General features: G+C 44.3%; 1 protein-coding gene across 1 annotated transcript; it reads left to right on the top strand.

Moving 5' to 3' along the window:
* Positions 1-3,605: 3,605 nt before the first annotated feature.
* Positions 3,606-16,948, top strand: LOC133420931 (NLR family CARD domain-containing protein 3-like; the record flags this gene model as incomplete). Its single annotated transcript, XM_061710811.1, has 8 exons — positions 3,606-3,686; positions 4,540-4,747; positions 7,241-9,008; positions 9,278-9,451; positions 12,248-12,421; positions 15,939-15,985; positions 16,089-16,639; positions 16,943-16,948. Coding segments are annotated over 8 exons (3,009 nt in total), but the record flags the coding sequence as incomplete, so codon positions are not given.
* Positions 16,949-20,635: the final 3,687 nt, after the last annotated feature.

Genomic DNA, 20,635 nt, shown 5'->3' with positions numbered 1-20,635 from the left:
GGCGGACTCCCCTGCTTTACCACTATTTAACTGGAGATAGTTGTTTGACATCCAGACTTTGATATCTTCAAAGAGTCCAGGAGAGACTGTACAGAGTTAGTGGATTTCAGTGGGAGGTACAGTTGAGAGTCATCTGCATATAAATGCAAAGAGATATTGTATTTTCTGATGATGTCACCAAGAGGAAGCGTGTCAAGGCAGAAGAGCAATGGGCTTGGTATGGACCCCTGAGGGACCCCATAGGAGGCAGAGGCAATAGAGGAGGAGAACCGGTCTATGGACACAGATAATGTCCTATATTTAAGATAGGAATTGGACCAGTCCAGGGCTGTCCCCTTAATGCCTACCCACTGTTCAAGGTGAGTGAGAAGAATGTTATGATCCACAGTGTCGGATGAAGCACTATGATCTAATAAGAACAGGGTTGCATTTTCCCCTGGATCTAAAGTGTGCAGCAGATCATTCTGGACTTCATAAGAAAGGCTGTTTTGGTCCTGTGACGGGCTCTAAAACCAGACTGAAAAGGTTATACAATGTTGTGGATATTTGGAAAAGGAAGCAACTGAGAAAAAACCTGCTTCCGAGCAGCTCAGATCAGCAGATACGGCTGTATCAGTGACTTCCTCCACCTCCCACTGGTTTCTGACTGCATTCTAGTGACATTAACACTAAAGAGAGGAACAAACCAGAGCAGGATCAGCTGGTCTGTGTGCAGAACCAGTGATGTGTGTTTCCTCTGCAGATGAAGGTGTGTGTGTGAGCTGATGTGGACGTGAATTCAGCAGAATGGACCAGTGTGAGGACGGAGAGGACGGAGTCCCTCCCTCTAAAACCTCTCTGTGTGGGGAACATGAGAGTCGGAGCAAAGCTCAGAGGTGAGATGAGCATCTCTAACTGTCCCTGACTCTTCTGCATGTCAGAGCTCAAGACTCACATCACCAAACATCATTATTACAGGAATCAACCTGGAACTGGACCTGGACCTGGACCTGGACCTGGACCTGGACCTGGACCTGGACCTGAACCTGGACCTGAACCTGGACCTGGACCTGGACCAGGACCTGGACCTGGACCTGGACCTGGACCTGGACCCAGCTGTGTGTCCTTGAAGAGCGACAAGTCAATGGAATATGTTATTACCTTCAAAGGAGACCAAGGTTCTGCTGTAAAGAGGTGAGTGTATCCAAACTCTGCCAATGATTTATGTTTAATAATGTTTTAATAGACTAAATATTTGTATCTGTATAACTTATTTTTCATTTAAATAGAATATGTACATTTTGAACTTTTATCTTTTATCAGTGTCCATCAGAAAGGAGACTCTCTGGAACATGAACCCAGCTGTTTGTCCTTGAAGAGCGACTGGTCACATGAAAGATTTATTGACTTTAAAAGAGACCAACATTCTTCTTCAGAGAGGTGAGATTTACTCAAATACATTAAATGTATTTAAATCAGTCCTCATGTTAGGAAATGTCCACATTTCTTCCTGAGTAGATTTGATTTGATTTTATTTTATTAGGATCCCCATTAGCTGATGTAGTTTACATCAACTACTCTTCCTGGGGTCCGATCAATAAAACAATAAAATAATATGATTAAAAAACAAGAATACATTTCAGAAATACACTAACAAACCTCACAAAAAACAATTACATAGACAACATACAGTCTATAAAAGTAACAACACCCAACAAATCAGCAAATTTAACAAACATCACAAAAAGATTTACATAGACAACGTACAGTCTATAAAAGTACCGGCCATTAGCAAATCAGCAAATTTAGCAATTCATTTAGCAAGCAAACAGCAGCAAAGCATAGTCTTAACATCCAATCAGATATAGTCCATCTGATTTTGTAGGGGATCATCACACATATACTGTGTCAAAACACACTCAGATACAGCAAGACACAACGTAAATAAATCATTTATGGTTACACTACCTTTTGTGAGCTATGTATTTCTTCACTTGTTTTTTGAAACTGACCTTGCTCTGGGTTTTAGAAATGTAACCCGGAAGAGAATTCCATTCAGCAATAGCTCTGTAGAGCACTGTTTGTTGTTTGAAATTTGTTTTTGCTTTTGGAACACAGTATTTACCACTAACTGCATGTCTGGTGGGATATGAGTGTGTGTCAGCACTGAGTGTAAGTTGTTCATATAGACAATCAGGGATTTTCAGATGATAAATGTCTCTCACAAAGGAGATTAGGGATGATTTTAACCTTGCATCTACTTTCAGCCAGCCAAGTTGAACATGCATGCCATTAATGTTAGATCTTAACGTGCAATCAAGGGCAACACGAGCTGCTCTGTTCTGAGCCTGTTGTAGCTTCCCTAAATTAGTTTTCGATGTTCCCGACCACACCATCGCACAGTATTCCAATTGTGACAGTACCAGTGTCTGCAGGACTAATGTTTTCAACTTTGTTGTTAAGAAATGAGAGCATCTCTTAACTATGGAAATGTTTCTCCCCATCTTTTGAGCTAGTATATCTGTGTGCTTTGACCACGTCAAGTTGCAGTCTAGGGTTACCCCAAGGAGTTTAGTTTCCTGTACTTAATAACCGAGCTCAAATAGAGAGCTCAATAACCATATTATTGAGGATTAAATCCATCTGAGGACTAGATGTCAAAGTGTGTATTGACCCAAATAAAATGCTCTTGGTTTTAGGAATATTTAGAACAAGTTTATTAGCAGTAACCCAATCAAATATACTTTGCAGCTCTTTGTTGAGGACCACAACTATTTCCTCCACTGTAAAAGCTGACATATAGAGTGTGGAGTCATCTGCATTCATTACCATGCTGGACTTGGTACATGCAAGTGGAAGGTCATTTGTGAATATGGAGAAGAGAACAGGCCCAAGTGATGAGCCCTGCGGAATTCCACTTGATAGATGTCCTGTGTCTGATAAGCTACCATTAAAGAAGACCCTCTGCGTCCTATTGGTTAAGTAGCTCTCGATCAATTTTAAGGATGGCTGAGTAAAGCCATAGCACTTAATTTTTTCCAACAAGATCATGTAGTCCTGGACCCCTGTGGTCCTCCATCACCTGATGGTGATCTGAGCTTCCTCCTCATAGATCTTCATCTCCTGTCAGGAGCTTTTTCCTCTGGTTGACACATCTCGAGGTCTCACCTTCCAGAGGACTGATCCTGATGATGATCCAGAGTTCCTCTTACTGATCCTGATGATGATCCAGAGTTCCTCTTACTGATCCTGATGATGATCCAGAGTTCCTCTTACTGGTCCTGATGATGGTCAAGAGTTCCTCTTACTGATGATGGTCCAGAGTTCCTCTTACTGATCCTGATGATGATCCAGAGTTCCTCAGCTGCTTCATGTCTCCATCAGTTGTCCGTCTTCTTGATCCCTAACGTTTCTTGGAGCAGAACTGGATCTTGTGAACGTGTGAATGAGCAGAGCTCTCACTGAGGTCACTTGTTCTCGTCGGATCAGCAGGACTAGTAAACCTTCACCACCACCAGTCCTCTGATGGACTGTCCTCATCCAAACAGGACTTCATGAACCTTCAGCTGCTGTTTGTCTCTGTGAGGACAGACATGATGTGAGCTAATTCTTCCTGGTTCCTCCACAGAGTGGACCAGCAGATCTCAGAGTCCCCCAGTGGTCCGTCTGTCCAGCAGCATCAGACCCAGCTGGACTCCGTCTTTCAGGTCTGTACATGAACAACAACTGCTTCTCCTTCTGTTGTCCTGATGTCCATTTGCATGCTGGTCTCTGGAGACCAGTGGACTGTCAGTCTGTCCATCATGGGCCTGATGTTTGTCTCCATGCTGGTCTCTGGAGACCAGTGGACTGTCAGTCTGTCCATCATGGACCTGATGTCCATCTGCACGCTGGTCTCTGGAGACCAGTGGACTGTCAGTCTGTCCATCATGGACCTGATGTTTGTCTCCATGCTGGTCTCTGGAGACCAGTGGACTGTCAGTCTGTCCATCATGGACCTGATGTCCATCTGCACGCTGGTCTCTGGAGACCAGTGGACTGTCAGTCTGTCCATCATGGACCTGATGTTTGTCTCCATGCTGGTCTCTGGACCAGTGGACTGTCAGTCTGTCCATCATGGACCTGATGTTTGTCTCCATGCTGGTCTCTGGAGACCAGTGGACTGTCAGTCTGTCCATCATGGACCTGATGTTTGTCTTCATGCTGGTCTCTGGAGACCAGTGGACTGTCAGTCTGTCCATCATGGACCTGATGTTTGTCTCCATGCTGGTCTCTGGAGACCAGTGGACTGTCAGTCTGTCCAACATGGACCTGATGTTTGTCTCCATGCTGGTCTCTGGAGACCAGTGGACTGTCAGTCTGTCCATCATGGACCTGATGTTTGTCTCCATGCTGGTCTCTGGAGACCAGTAGACTGTCAGTCTGTCCAACATGGACCTGATGTTTGTCTCCATGCTGGTCTCTGGAGACCAGTGGACTGTCAGTCTGTCCAACATGGACCTGATGTTTGTCTCCGTGGTTTCAGTCTGATTGTGTCCTTCATGTGGTCTTCTGTTCCAGCTGCTGGAGGACGACATCGTCATGTTTGTGAAGGAGGAGCTGAAGAAGATCCAGAAGGTTCTGAGTCCAGATTACCCAGAATCCTCAGAGAGTCTGGAGGAGGATGAAGATGAAGAGCAGAAGAGCATCAGTGAGACACTCATGAAGATCACAGTGAAGTTCTTGAGGAGGAGGAAGCAGGGGAGGCTGGCTGACCTCCTGCAGAGCAGTAAGACGTTTCTCTGAACATCTGAGCTGCTGGATAAACCACACCCAATGTTTCAGTAGATGACCGACATTCACAGATCAGACGCAACATTAAACCCACTGGAAGGTGGAGGAACTCAGCTCATCTTCTGTTAGGAACATCTCATTAATAGGGTCATTAATATCCCAGTAAATTAAAGTTTTATTCTAAAGAGTTGAACCGTGTGGATTCAATATTCAGTTCCAGCAAACACAAAACAAACACAACTTGTGTGTCTGAAGGGAATCCTAGAGGAAACACTTTTCTTTTTTTTTTAAGTATTTTTTATCCCCTATTTTTTCCCATTTTCATCACCCAGTGCTCCTACCTAAGTGACAGTCCTGAGCATTGCCATCCTCTACCAACCCCACAAGGGCCCTGCACTGAGCTCAGGTCTCCTCCTTAACCTGAGGAGTGAGCAGGCCGCATCTTTTCACCAGACAGGGTGGGACTTCTCTGGGGTTTCTCTCCCCACCCCATCTGGCGCCCCGGTTGGCCAGAGGGGGCAGTAGAGCCAGGACTGTGTGCATGTTTTTTTGAGGGTAGCTCACATTGCTGCCCAAGGGAACACGGGGAGAACATGCAAACTCCACACAGAAAGGCCCTTCCGCCAACCCCACCCAGGGTGTGGGCACTGAAGTCATGGGGGAACTAACACGAATAACACTGAATGGCTGATCAGTGAATGTTGAAATGTTGAAATGTTGATTCTTTAGAGGAAGTAGAACTTGTTGTGGGCTGGTTTTAAAGCACTAAGGGCCAAATCCACAAAGAACAGATTGCGCCTGCAAATAGCGCTGTGAATTGCGCCGCATTTGCGCCCGCAATTTGCCCCCGCAATTTGGCCTTTGTGAATAAGGTCCTATTCACAAAATATTTTGCTCTAATGATATGCCGGTGCAAACACGCCCATAAAGTTCGTCAGCTGAGTGCAATTTGCCCTTGTCTGAGTAAGTGAGCGGAGCTGTTTCCAGTGTTCTCCATATTTCAGCACACAGATTGGTCCATAATGAAAACTGCAGAGAGCACAAAAGCCTCAACTTTCACGTATTTGTACTTCTCTAGTATTTCGCGTGTAGATAGATAGATAGATAGATAGATAGAACTTTATTCATCCCCAAAGGGAAATTCAACCGTCCAGCAGCTCATCAAAACATAAACATAAAAATCAACCACACTTCCATTCAGACAATAAAAGCACATTCATCATATTAAAATAAACATGAAATATAAGGTTTTTAAACACATATCATGTAAAGTGCAAATTAAAATATAGTCCAGTTGTGGCAGAGGTGAGTGTGTGAGACTGAGTTCAGGACGAGTTAAACAGTCTTATGGCTGTGGGGACGAAGGATCTCCTGAACCGTTCTGCAGCGCAGTGAGAGGAGCCGACCACTGCAGCTGCTCCTGCTCCTCTGTGGCTCCAGGATGCTGTGGAGAGGGTGTCTGCTATTGTCCATTATAGCACTCAGTTTGTTGAGTTTGCCCCTCTCCACCACAGATCTTAGCGGGTCCAGACTCCTGCCCAACACTGAGCCTGCTTTTTTGACCAGTTTGTCCAATCGCCTGGTGTTTTTGATTGCAAGGCTGCCCCCCCAACACACAGCAGCAAAAAAGAGTGCACTGGCCCCCACCGTGTGGTAGAACATAGCCATCATCTCCATACACACATCAAAAGACCTCAGTGTCTGTATGACATAAGCTAATGAAATGTCAAATGTTAAGAGGCTGTGCGCATTTACGCACAAGGCACAGCACCAGTAACTTCATTAACACCGGAACGGGATCAGATCAGGATCTGATGGTAATTCATGTTCTTTGTTTTGCTACACACACCTACAGTTCAGCTGTTAAACACACACATTCTAGATTTATATGTTTATATGGTGGAATTGTTTGTAATAAAGCAGCCCCTTATGGATGAATCCTGCAGCTCTGTCCTGTTATTTTTATTTTTAAATCCGAGATAAGTCCACAACCCCACTTGATCTGACTGTCTACAGTCATGTCTGAATGTAAATTTCACCCTTGATATCATTCAGTATCACACAGGCTTGAATGATATTGAAGAGAGAGAGAAACAGAGACAGAGTGGGAGTGAGGAGTGAGTTTGCGCGCAGTTAATACACGCTTCGGAAAGACGGTATTTGCTCCACTATTTTTGCGAGTGGCAAATAGCACTGGCCTTTGTGAATTAGACGGTTTTTGCAATGAGGCTTATTTGCATAGAAAGGGGGCAATTTTGCGCCGAATGTATGAATATTACCTAATTTAGATGCATGCAAATGGCACAGGCGCACAATGCCACTATTTGCTTGGCAGCGCAGTTTGTGGTGCAATTCGCCCTTTGCGGGTGCTTTGTGAATTAGACGCTCTCTTTTTGTCTCATTTGCACCGGTTTAGCGGCCGCAAAAGCAGCGCAATCCTTTTGTGGATTTGGCCCTAAGTGGTTTTCTTTATTTCATCTTTATTTAGATACTGTTGCTGCCGTTTGTCAATCCAAACTCAAAGATCAGCTGCAGAAGAAGCACCAGCATGTGTTTGAGGGGATCATTAAAGCAGGAAACCCAACCCTTCTGGAGCAGATCTACACGGAGCTCTACATCACAGAGGGAGGGACCGGAGAGGTCAATGAAGAACATGAAGTCAGACAGATTGAAGCAGCTTCCAGGAAAACAGACAGAGCAGAAACAGCCATCAGACAGGATGACATCTTTAAACCCCCACCTGGAAGAGGAGGACCAATCAGAACTGTGATGACGAAGGGAGTGGCCGGCATCGGGAAAACAGTCCTAACACAGAAGTTCAGTCTGGACTGGGCTGCAGGCAGAACCAACCAGGACATCCAGTTCCTGCTTCCATTCACCTTCAGACAGCTGAATGTGCTGAGAGAGGAGAAGTTCAGCTTGGTGGAACTTGTTCATCGATTCTTCACTGAAACCAAAGGAATCTGCAACTTTGAAGAGTTCCAGGTCGTGTTCCTCTTTGATGGTCTTGATGAGTATCGACTTCCTCTGGACTTCCACAACTCTACAATCGTCAGTGACCCCAGAAGGTCCACCTCAGTGGATGTGCTGCTGACAAACCTCATCAGGGGAAACCTGCTTCCTTCTGCTCGTCTCTGGATCACCACACGACCTGCAGCAGCCAATCAGATCCCTCCTTACTGTACTGACATGGTGACAGAAGTCAGAGGGTTCACTGACCACCAGAAGGAGGAATACTTCAGGAAGAGGTTCAGAGAAGAGGAGCACACCAGGATCATCTCCCACATCAAGACATCACGGAGCCTCCACATCATGTGCCACATCCCAGTCTTCTGCTGGATCACTGCTACGGTCCTGGAGAACGTTCTGGAGAAAGTCCTGGAAACCAGAGAGGGAGGGGGGCTGCCCAAGACCCTGACTGAGATGTACATCCACTTCCTAGTGGTCCAGGCCAAGCTGAAGAAGGTCAAGTATGACGGAGGAGCTGAGACGGATCCACACTGGAGTCCAGAGAGCAGGACGATGGTGGAGTCTCTGGGAAAACTGGCTTTTGAGCAGCTGCAGAAAGGAAACCTGATCTTCTATGAACCAGACCTGAGAGAGTGTGGCATCGATATCAGAGAGGCTTCAGTGTACTCAGGAGTGTTCACCCAGATCTTTAGAGAGGAGAGCAACCTGTACCAGGACCAGGTCTTCTGCTTCATCCACCTGAGTGTCCAGGAGTTTCTGGCTGCTCTTCATGTCCATCAGACCTTCATCAACTCTGGAGTCAACCTGCTGGAGGAACAAAGAAACACAGAGACGGACCTCTATCAGAGTGCTGTGGACAAGGCCTTACAGAGTCCAAACGGACACCTGGACTTGTTCCTGCGCTTCTTCCTGGGTCTTTCACTGGAGACCAATCAGAACCTCCTACGAGGTCTGATGACATCAAACCAAAGAAGTTCACAGAACAATCAGGAAACTATCAAATACATCAAGAAGAAGATCAGTGAGGACCTGTCTGCAGAGAGAAGCATCAACCTGTTCCACTGTCTGAATGAACTGAACGATCGGTCTCTGGTGGAGGAGGTCCAAGAGTCCCTGAGGTCAGGACGTCTCTCCACAGATAAACTGTCTCCTGCTCAGTGGTCGGCTCTGGCCTTCATCTTACTGTCATCAGGAGATCTGGAAGTGTTTGACCTGAAGAAGTTCTCAGCTTCAGAGAAGGCTCTACGGAGGCTGCTGCCGGTGGTCAAAGCCTCCAAGAAAGTTCTGTAAGTACCAATAGGCACATGTTGGACCTCTGGAGTGGTGGCTAGTTTCTGACTATGTCTGGTTTTACCTCCACATTTCATGTTTTCTTCACTTGTTTGGGGTCTTTTTTTCATCACAACCTCACATGAGTGAGTGCTGGTTCTTTCATTTCCAGAGACTTTAATGTAAAACTGGACCTAAAAGACCAACAGAACAGTTGGAGACACAACTACATTTTCTTCTATGACAGTGAAATAACCTGGTTGTTGTTCTTTTCTTCTGTCTGCAGACTGAGTGGCTGTCACCTCTCAAAGGACATCTGTCCACTTCTGTCCTCAGTTCTCAGCTCTCAGTCCTTCAGTTTGACAGAACTGGACCTGAGCAACAACCACCTGCAGGATTCTGGACTGGAGCAGCTGTGTCCTGGACTGGAGAGTCCACACTGTCACCTGGAGTCTCTCAGGTCAGGATTCATTCAAGTCTTTTCCTGCTGACTGCTTTGCAGCATATAATTCACTTCAGTCCAGTTTTAACCCACTTCACTACAAACTCACCTCAACACTCCACAAAGAAATCAAAGGTTTAAACCTCAGTGTGGTCTAATCAGTACCATATTATTGATTCTTGATTAATGTAATCTTGATTAAGTTATGGGAACAACACTTTCTCTCCATCTTTCTGGATGTCTGCTTTAAAACCTGCAGTTGTGAATTAAACCACGGGGCTGACCTGCTCTGACCTTTGACCTTCTGTTCCTGAGGGACGACACCGTCCAACGTTGTTGACACTGAAGCTGTAGTTCTGTCAACAACATCATCCAGCTGTGCAGCAGTGCAGGATTCAGGATTCCAGCAGAATATCTCCTTCCACATGTTGATTCCCTGGAGAAATCCAGGATTACTGCGTTTAGCGACGCTGGGTCACTACAACCCACTGATGATTGTTACCATGACGATGAGGGATGAGGGAGTGGTGCTGGATGACCATCAGCTGAGCCGACTGTCCATCAGTCATGTTACAAATAGATGTAATGTTTTCTATAAACTCTCCTGACGTGACACATTCACCTTCCTCAGAGTTGTCGTGGACGTGAAATCAACCATGAGCTGGTTTTTGCAGCCTCTAGTGGCCAGTCGAGGAACTGCAGCGAGTCAGAGTTCCTCATGAGGAGTGAGATGGTCGGCGCTTGGTCTCCACCTGGACAGCCAGCGGTGAAGGACGACATGCAGGACGATCAAGCATGTCACCGGTCAGATTTGAGGTCCAGAGAAAACTCTGGAGTCCCACATTGTTTTGGTAGAGTTACACAGTGGCACCACACTAACTTAGTGTTTTAGTGGCCAGGTGCGTACCCCCAGTTCACTGCAGTAAACATGTGGCCAAACCAAGAAATGGAGTGCTAATCAGTGATGCAGACAGGAGAGACACGTTACGACACACAGGCTGCAACAGGAAGTGATGCAGAACACCCTGCAGCATCATGGGGACGTGGTATCTGTCAGAAGCTGCATCAACGTGACCGTCAGTTTTTATCCTCTGGTCAAAAGCAGAACATGGCGAATCATCCAGGGACGCTGGAGGAGGAACCAGGGGTTCTTCATCCCACATCCTGACACCTTGGAGGTGGAACCTCCGTCTGTACCGCTGTGTGTCCGCATATCCGTCCGTCCAGGTGAACATTTCCTTTCTGGACCAGGATGAGCCGACGTCTTCCAGTCCGGTTTTCCTGCTCATCACAGTACTGAGACTGTCCTTGTCAAGGTGTTGAATGACATCCACATAAATGCAGACTGTGGAAGAACCACAGTGCCGGTACTATTTGACCTCAGCGCAGCATCTGCTACCATTGTTATAGTATTTTACTAGAGCCACTGGAGAACTGGGTCGGACTTTATGGACCAATACTTGACTGGTTTGAGTCTCACTTAAAGGACAGGGACGACTTTGTATCAACATGTAACTTTACATCAGAATCAACATAAATTAAATGTGGGGTTCCCCAAGGTTCTATCCTAGGACCCTCGTATTTAACATCTACAAGCTCCCGCTAGCTCAGGTAATGATAAACAACAAGATAAGTTACCATAACTATGCAGATGACACACAGCTGTACATTTCAATGTCACCAGGAGACAATGAGCTCATACAAGTGTTGAGTAGATCAATAAATGAAATCTGGGTGTAGTCATGGACTCAGACCTGAAATCTGGGTGTAGTCATGGACTCAGACCTGAAATCTGGGTGCAGTCATGGACTCAGACCTGAAATATGGGTGTAGTCGTGGACTCAGAACTGAAATCTGGGTGTAGTCATGGACTCAGACCTGAAATCTGGGTGCAGTCATGGACTCAGACCTGAAATCTGGGTGTAATCGTGGACTCAGACCTGAGATCTGGGTGTAGTCATGGACTCAGACCTGAACTTCCACAGACATTAAAACATGGACAAAGTCGTCATTCTATCACCTGAATAACATCTCCAGGATCAAGGACTGATGTCTCTGCAGGACCTTGAAGAACTCATCCATGTTTATCTTCAGTGGACTTGATTACGGCAATGGCGTCTCCACAGGTTTGACTAGCTGTCAATCACACAGCTGATCCAGAACGCTGCTGGTTCTCACCAGAACTAAGAAGGATGACACATCAGTCCAGTTCTGAGATCTTTACACCGGTTCCCTGCACCTCAGAGAATAGACTCTAAAATACTTCTGGTAGTTTAAAAATCTCTGAATGGTTCAGGACCAAAATACATCAGAGACTTTTTACCATAGCAACCACCCAGACCTCTCAGGTGTCCTGGTCCAGGTCTGCTCTGTGTCCCCAGAACCAGAACCAAACATGGAGGAGCAGCATTCAGCTTCTATGATCCACAGATCTGGAACAAACCTCCAGAAACCTGCAGGAACTGGAACCCTCAGTTCCTTTGAATCAACTTAAAACTCCTTATTTACAGCCTTTGGTGGATTATTGGAACTATTCTGAATTTAACTTTAAGCAATGATAATATTATTTCTTAATTGTAACTCTAGTTTAGGTCTAACTTTTGTTTATTCTGCCAACTGCACTAACTCATGATTTTAATTTTTTCCTCTTTATTTTTCATGTTTTTCTCATGTAAAGCAGCTTGAATTGTTTGTTGCTTAAATGTAATTTAACACAAACTTTACTGAAGCCCAGCAGAACAGTTGGAGACACAACTACATTTTCTTCAACAACAGTGAAATAACCTGGTTGTTGTTCTTTTCTTCCGTCTGCAGACTGAGTGGCTGTCACCTCTCAGAGGACATCTGTCCACTTCTGTCCTCAGTTCTCAGCTCTCAGTCCTCCAGTCTGACAGAACTGGACCTGAGCAACAACCACCTGCAGGATTCTGGACTGGAGCAGCTGTGTCCTGGACTGGAGAGTCCACACTGTCACCTGGAGTCTCTCAGGTCAGGATTCATTCAAGTCTTTTCCAGGTCCAGTGAACATGCTGCTAAATGTGTCTGCAGCAGGACACTTGAGCAGAGAATATGCAGCAGACCTGTGTTGTGTGTCTGCAGCAAGACACTTGAGCAGAGAACATGCAGCAGACCTGTGTTGTGTGTGTGCAGGCTGTCAGGCTGTCTGATCTCAGAGGAAGGAAGTTCTTCTCTGGTCTCAGCTCTGACCTCCAATCCCTCCCACCTGAGAGAGCTGGACCTGAGCTACAACCATCCAGGGGAGTCAGCAGGGAAGCTTCTGTCTGGACTGGAGGATCCCCGCTGGAGACTGGACACTCTCAGGTAGGACACTCTCAGGTAGGACACTTTCAGGTAGGATACTCTCAGGTAGGACACGCTCAGGTAGGACACTCTCAGGTAGGACACTCTCAGGTAGGACACTCTCAGGTAGGACACTCTCAGGTAGGACACCCTCAGGCAGGAGATGGCATCCCCCTGAAATAAAAACAGTCAAAGGCCCAATCCTAATACACCCCCTTCTTTTCTTCACTAGCCCTACTTTCTTTCACTCGCCTTTCTTTTCTTCACTACCCCTAAAAAAGAAGGGACAGATTTTAGGGCACTTGAAATCTTCCCAGGGGCCTGTCCTAATACTCCAAAAGCTGTTTTAATTTCAGCTGTAGCGCTGTTAATATGGCACTTTAATAAGTTTGAATATTTTTTCAGGCGTAAAAGTAACCATTAAGATCCCCAACCTGGGCTCAGTTTATCAAAATAACGCCTTAAGGATTTTGATCCGATGTTTTCGGAGATGAAAAGAGCTGCCGGTCCGGCGCAGAAGCAGCAGCAGCAGCTCACGTACAGACGTGATCGCGCTGCGCCGTCGTTCCGGGGGAGAAACCTGCTGCTCTGTGGAGAATTACTGCTGGCTGAAATAAATCATTTAGGAAGATAAATGTTGGTTTAATAGATGAAATGTAACAGTTGTAGCGTTAAATCGACGCAGAGGATACGGCGTAGGGTACGGCGTAGGGTACGGCGTAGGGTACGGCGTAGGGTACGGCGTAGGGTACGGCGTAGGGTACGGCGTAGGGTACGGCGTAGGGTACGGCGTAGGGGACGGCGTAGGGGACGGCGTAGGGGACGGCGTAGGGGACGGCGTAGGGGACGGCGTAGGGGACGGCGTAGGAGACGGCGTAGGGGACAGCGTACGGCGTGCGTCGCCGCGTAACCTACGCCGTAGGCTCTAAGTTGGTGTAACACGGAACCATAAATCAGCCTTTATTCTGGCGAGGTTGCAACAACGGGGAAAACGAGTGATTATGTACATTCACTGAGTTAATATTATTAGTTAGTTAGTTAGTTAGTTAGTGATTTATTCCGAACGTTATTATGAGAGTAAAATATATATTTCTCACTAGAAATGTAATCAAAACGCATTTTTATGCAGAAACTAACTCAAAATATTGATTTTATTCACTATAAAATAAGAAATGTCCAGGAGAGGGGGGGAGGGATGAAAACGAGGGGTAGGGGGAGTATTGGGACAGGGACAAAATCATCCCCCCTGTAAAACTGCCATCCCCCCTTTCCATCCCTTATGTCATTTCATCAATTAATGTGGTTTTACTGCTATTTCAACAACGGGTCCGGACCCAGACGGCGTCCTCCGCGGACCCAGACCTGTAATCAATAAATTACCGAAGGATTCTACATTTTGACGGGGCACTTCTATTTTAACCAGCGCAGCTTTACTATTCTTTACGGCATTTGTTTAGCAGACCTAACAGACCAATTGCATACGAGTTAAGCCATCCCACATGATGCTGCTCAGCGAATCAGATCTGGGTAAACAGCATGACTTTATATACAGAGGCAGTAACAGTTGGAAAGGGAAGTTAGCGATAGAGGGAGATGACACGGAGAGAGGAGTGAGTGCGAGACAGGGAGACAAGTAAAGGCGCTCTCTAAAGGCTGACTTATGGTTCCACGTTACACCAATGCAGAGCCTACGGCGTAGGGTACGCGGCGTCGGGCACCGTACGATGTTCGTCTCCGCATACCCTACGCCGTAGGCTCTGTGTTGGTGTAACGCAGAACCATGAATCAGCCGCGTACCCTACGCTGTAGGTTCTGCGTATGCTCTGCGTCGATTTAATGCAGAACCATAATTCAGGTTTAAGAAGAGAGAAGTGGACAGTGAAAATAAAGCTTTCAACCCGGAATGGACAGATTCATCCTGGTTCTGTCTTCCCACTGGGACACAAAACCAGTGTCTCATACGTTCAGAGACTGTGGCGCTCATTAAAAATGCTAATGTGAAACACACAGTCTTGTTTTAAGTGTAATGAGATTTTTTTACTAAAATGAGACATTTTAACTAGAAATAAGACAACATTTTTTGTTAAGATTGTGAGTTTTTGCAGTGATCCATGTTACTTATCCTGTGAAGGACAGAGTCATATTGATAAGTTCAGAAAACTGTTTTTTATTCTTGTGTTTTGATGTATTTGATGTAAGCCCAGTGGATATTTAAAGCTTACAGAAGGCTGCATTTAACTGCTGCTATGTCATTCCTGCAGTATTTCTGCAGCTGTTTTGGTCACTGCTATTATTTGTTATATATTATATTATTTGTAACCAGCACAAATTATCTGTCCCCATATGATAAAATCCACCATCCCCCCTGATTTCTTTTTTACAACTCCAGTACTGCTTACAGTGAAACATGCAACAGTGTTGCCTTGGTGTCCAGCTGGAAATGACCCACACTTTTGACATTTTCTGCCTTTTCTTTTGCTTTAAACCAAAAATTTCCTCCTCTTTCTTCTTCCTTTACGTGTGCGGCGTTAGCGCGTTGTGCCACATTAAACGTAGTCTGGGTGAAATACCTGCTTTGAGCTGCAAAATTAAACGATTCCTTTAGGCAGAAAAAATTCCTCCATCATGTTTTCTAATCGAATTACTTAAATTATTCGAGGAATCGTTTCAGCCCTAGTCTCGTTTTGGTCAACGAAAATGAAGACGCATTTTAGCAGAGTTTTTATTTTGTAATCTTCATTTTAGTCTGCTTTTTATTCCTGTACAATATTGCATTATATATTTAATTATCATCATCGTCACATGACCAGAATACAGAAGAGTATCAGGGCCAGGCAGGAGAAAAATAAAGATAATATTTTAGAGGAGGAAGATTTTTTTTTTCATTATGCACTTTGAAAAAAAAAAAGTCGAAATGTAGAGAAAAATGTTGGAATGTCAAAATTAATGTTGAAGTACAATTTTGAGAAAAAAGTCTAAATTACAAGAAAAAAGTCGAAATGTCAAAATGAATGTTGAAGTACAACTTTGAGAAAAAAGTCGAAATGTAGAGAAAAAAGTTGAAATGTAGAGAAAAAAGTTGAAATGTCAAGATTAATGTAGAGGTACAATTTTGATACGGAAGTTGAAATGTGGAGAAAAAGCTGTGACATCTCTGCTTCCTCTGAGAGAGACTGAGCTGGTCTGACCCTCCTCCTCCTTCCAGGGTGGAGCCTGCTGGACAACGATGGCTGACACCAGGTCTGAGGAAGTGTAAGTGTGTTTTTATTCAACCATCTTCACTCGTTCATGAGTCCATCAGTGATCAATAACTGATCAATAATAACTGCAGCTGCTTGTTTGTTCTCTCCATCAGATTCCTGTCAACTCACCATTGACACAAACACAGTCTACAAATACATCAAACTGTCTCATAACAACAGGAAGATGATGTTTGTGTTGGAGGATCAGTCATATCCTGATCATCCAGACAGGTTTGATTTCTGGCCTCAGCTGCTGTGTAGAGAAGTTCTGACGGGTCGCTGTTACTGGGAGGTCCAGTGGAGCGGACATGTTTTTGTATCAGTGAGTTACAGAAGAATCAGCAGGAAAGGCAACTCTGCGGACTGTAGGTTTGGAAGAAACGATCATTCCTGGAAGCTGGACTGTGATCCAGGTGGTCAGTACTATGTCCTTCACAATAACAGAGTAACATCCATCACCTCCTCATCTCCATGTCCAGACTCTGGCAGAGCAGCAGTTTACGTGGACGTTCCTGCTGGAACTCTGTCCTTCTATGAAGTCTCTGACAGACTGATCCACCTCCACACCTTCAACACCAGCTTCTCTGGACCTCTCTATGCTGGATTTGGATTCTGGGACTGGTCTAATTCTGTGTCTCTGGATCCAGTTTCTCCAGAGTCTCCAGTCAGAGAAACTGTCTCTGTTGGATCCTGGACTTGGACTCTGGTGATGATGATGATGATGATGATGATGATGATGATGATGATGATGGTGATGATGATGATGATGATGATGATGATGATGATGATGATGATGATGATGATGATGATGATGATGATCTACTTAAACTAATTAAAATAAAATCTAAGTACAATTTGATTATGACACTTGATTCCAAATGTAGTTTTTCAACAAATTGTAGTATTTTCTCCTAAAACGTGGTTTAGCGGTTAATAAACCATCCAGTTATCAAATGTTCATAAACAGACATAACTGTGCTGGCGTCTGATTTATAAACATCATCATTTCATCTGGAATAACCAGAGTATTAAATATCAGAAATGAATCTTGGATTAAAAACAACATTCTTTCCGTGTCATCGGTTATTGAAAACTCCTTCTTACACAAGTTAGAAAACTCAGATACTTTAGTGAAGTTTCGTCTCACTTTCTCGTGGACGGGTTTCTGCGCGGGGAGCTCCGTGTGAAGGAGATCGGAGCAGTTTTTAAACTGCCAGCAGCTCCGTTTCTGGACAAAGATCATTCCCGTTAACGGAGTCACAGCTGGAACTGAAGGACGAAGGAGACGACGGTTCCACGCGTCCAGATGTTGGAGCGGAGTCGGTGGATGAGAGCAGAAGTTCAGGTAGAAAAAATGGGAATATATATATATATATATATATATATATATATATATATATATATATATATATATATATATATATATATATATATATATATATATATATATAATAATTCATCTTATTTAGAGGTGCCTTTCATGTCACCCAAGGTCACCTTACAGGATTAAAACAAGAAATACAATTAAAAATACATTTTATAAGTTAAAAATACAAAAAGACATCCGTAAAAGCAGCAATGGACAGCATAGAAAAGAAAAAGTAAATAAAACACTAAATAAACCAACTGGTGAGATTTATTGCACAATGTCCGGTCAGAGTGAATGGGCAAGTTTGAACAGGTGAGTTTTGAGTTGAGTTTTGAATGTGGTGATGGAGTGTATTTGTTTTATGTGTGGGGGGAGGGAGTTCCAGAGTCTGGGTGCCGAGCAACTGAAAGCTCGGGCACCCATGGTGCTGAGGTGTGAGGTGGGAGTGTAAAGAAGTCCAGCAGAGGTTGAGCGGAGGGTACGGGAGGGAGTGTATTCTTGTTAAGAAGTCCAGCAGAGGTTGAGAGGAGGGTATGGGAGGGAGTGTATTCTTGTTAAGAAGTCCAGCAGAGGTTGAGCGGAGGGTGCAGGAGGGAGTGTATTCTTGTTAAGAAGTCCAGCAGAGGTTGAGTGGAGGGTGCAGGAGGGAGTGTATTCTTGTTAAGAAGTCCAGCAGAGGTTGAGCGGAGGGTGCAGGAGGGAGTGTATTCTTGTTAAGAAGTCCAGCAGAGGTTGAGCGGAGGGTGCAGGAGGGAGTGTATTCTTGTTAAGAAGTCCAGCAGAGGTTGAGCGGAGGGTGCAGGAGGGAGTGTATTCTTGTTAAGAAGTCCAGCAGAGGTTGAGCAGAGGGTGCAGGAGGGAGTGTATTCTTGTAAAGAAGTCCAGCAGAGGTTGAGTGGAGGGTGCAGGAGGGAGTGTATTCTTGTTAAGAAGTCCAGCAGAGGTTGAGCGGAGGGTGCAGGAGGGAGTGTATTCTTGTTAAGAAGTCCAGCAGAGGTTGAGCGGAGGGTGCAGGAGGGAGTGTATTCTTGTTAAGAAGTCCAGCAGAGGTTGAGCGGAGGGTGCAGGAGGGAGTGTATTCTTGCAGAAGGTCACAGAGGTAAGTGGGGGCTAGGTTGTGAAGGGCTTTGTGGGTGAGGAGGAGGTTTTTATAAATTATACGGTATTGGACTGGGAGCCAGTGGAGTTGGATAAGGACGGGGGTGATGTGGTCCGATGACTTGGTGCGGGTGATGATCCGGGCGGCCGAGTTCTGAATGAGTTGCAGTTTGTCGGTGAGTTTGGTTGGGAGGCCAGTGAGGAGGGCGTTTCAGTAATCGATACAGGATGTGATGAATGAGTGGACCAGGATTTCGGTGCTGGATTGGGACAGTGCTGGACGGAGTCTGGAGATGTTGCGGAGGTGGAAGAATGCAGTCCGGGTGATGTTGTGAATGTGAGGTGCAAATGAGAATGTGCTGTCCAGAATGACGCCGAGGCTCTTGACGTGGGGGGGAAAGGAACCGGGAAGCCGTCGGTGATGATGGGAGGAGCGGGAGAGAGTTGTGACTTGGTGAGGGTGGATTTGGAGCCGATGAGAAGAGCCTCAGTTTTATTGCCGTTGAGTTTTAAGAAGTTTTTGCCCCTCCAGGTATTGATGTCGTGCAGGCAGGTGGTGAGGGAAGTGGGAGGAATGGCAGCGGTGGGTTTGGAGGAGATATAAATCTGTGTGTCATCGGCGTAGAAGTGAAAATGGACCCCATGATGACGGAGAAATGAACCCAGGGGTAGGAGGTAGATGGTGAAGAGAAGTGGACCCAACACTATATATATATATATATATATATATATATATATATATATATATATATATATATATATATATATATATATATATATATATATATATATATATATATATATAGTATATATATATATACAGACTCAAAAAGTTCCATATAAAATACATAATTACAGGTCACAGTTTTTTCAAACATCTGTTCCAATGTTTCCATAGTCCAGATGTGAACCTTGTATCACTCCGTTTGATGTTAGTGAGTGCAGTTATTAGACCATTTTCTGACTCATGGAGTGGACACATAAATTTAAACATGAAATTCCTCAGCAGAGCATGGAAGGTGGGGACATAACAATGAACTAATAAAGTGCTTGCACTTGTCCATGTTGGGAGCTGAAGGAGGATCCTGAACGCATCATTCTACGCTACCTGCAACTTGTTTAGCTTGGCTTTGGTGGTTTAATGACACCAAAGGTGAGCTGTGTAAAGAGGTTGACAACAGCTCTGAATAGATGGACTTTAACATCAGCTGTGCACATGTGGAATCTACGGGCAGCATGTTGGCCTGAGCAGAGAGCTGACAGCATCATCATCACAAACATCCTCATTTATCATGTCACCAAATACCCTACTCTCTTAACAACATCTAAGGCTCACACAGTAAGAATGGGGGAAACTGTTGTTTCTGATCCTCCTTAGCTTTAACAATCACAATATTAAACACAATGTCATACTGGACTCCATAGCTAGAGCACTTTAAGCAGCTGCTGCAGCACCGTATGGAGACATGATGACCATCAGCAAGAAGTAACCACTTATCCAGTCCTACCCCTGAATCTACATATATTCTTACATAAAACAAGACGAGTTTCAATAACTGTTCAATACAGTGATAAAAATACTCAATTATATGTAAATATAAATATAGTTAAAATCAAAGCAAATCAAGGCAAACAAAAGGAAACTAACCAACCGTCAGCATTAAGTTGCTACTATGTATGTATGTAATAATAGAAGTAATTATAATGTATGGTATTACATTATCATTACTTTACTATAATATAATAGAGAACAATAGACAGCAATGGTATAACAATATACTTGAATAACTATATAAGAATAGATATGCTATATATACACTGGTTCATATATTTACCTTCAATTATATACATAAAAATAACTATAAATCTATATATCGACATATCTACATATAACTATAAATCAGTATATATTAATAGAGATATAGATATTTAAATACTGTACGTATAATACAACTCAATATATCCATATCCATATCTACATATAACATATCTATATCCATAATATACATCTATGTATTTACATATATGAATAAATGTTGATACATGTAGATGTATAGATGTATATTATGGATATAGATATGTTATATCTCAGTATGTAAATGGATGAGCCGCTGCCCGGAGACGAGAAGGAGCTCAGTATCAGATCATGATTGTGTTTGTGGGGCAAGAAAGAGCTGCCGGCCCCAATAGATC

This window comes from Cololabis saira, chromosome 20 (assembly GCF_033807715.1).
Source record: "Cololabis saira isolate AMF1-May2022 chromosome 20, fColSai1.1, whole genome shotgun sequence".
Classification (NCBI taxonomy): Eukaryota; Metazoa; Chordata; class Actinopteri; order Beloniformes; family Belonidae; genus Cololabis; species Cololabis saira.
The sequence above is the reverse complement of the archived record's forward strand: the minus strand, read 5'-3'. Positions and strand labels throughout refer to the sequence as shown.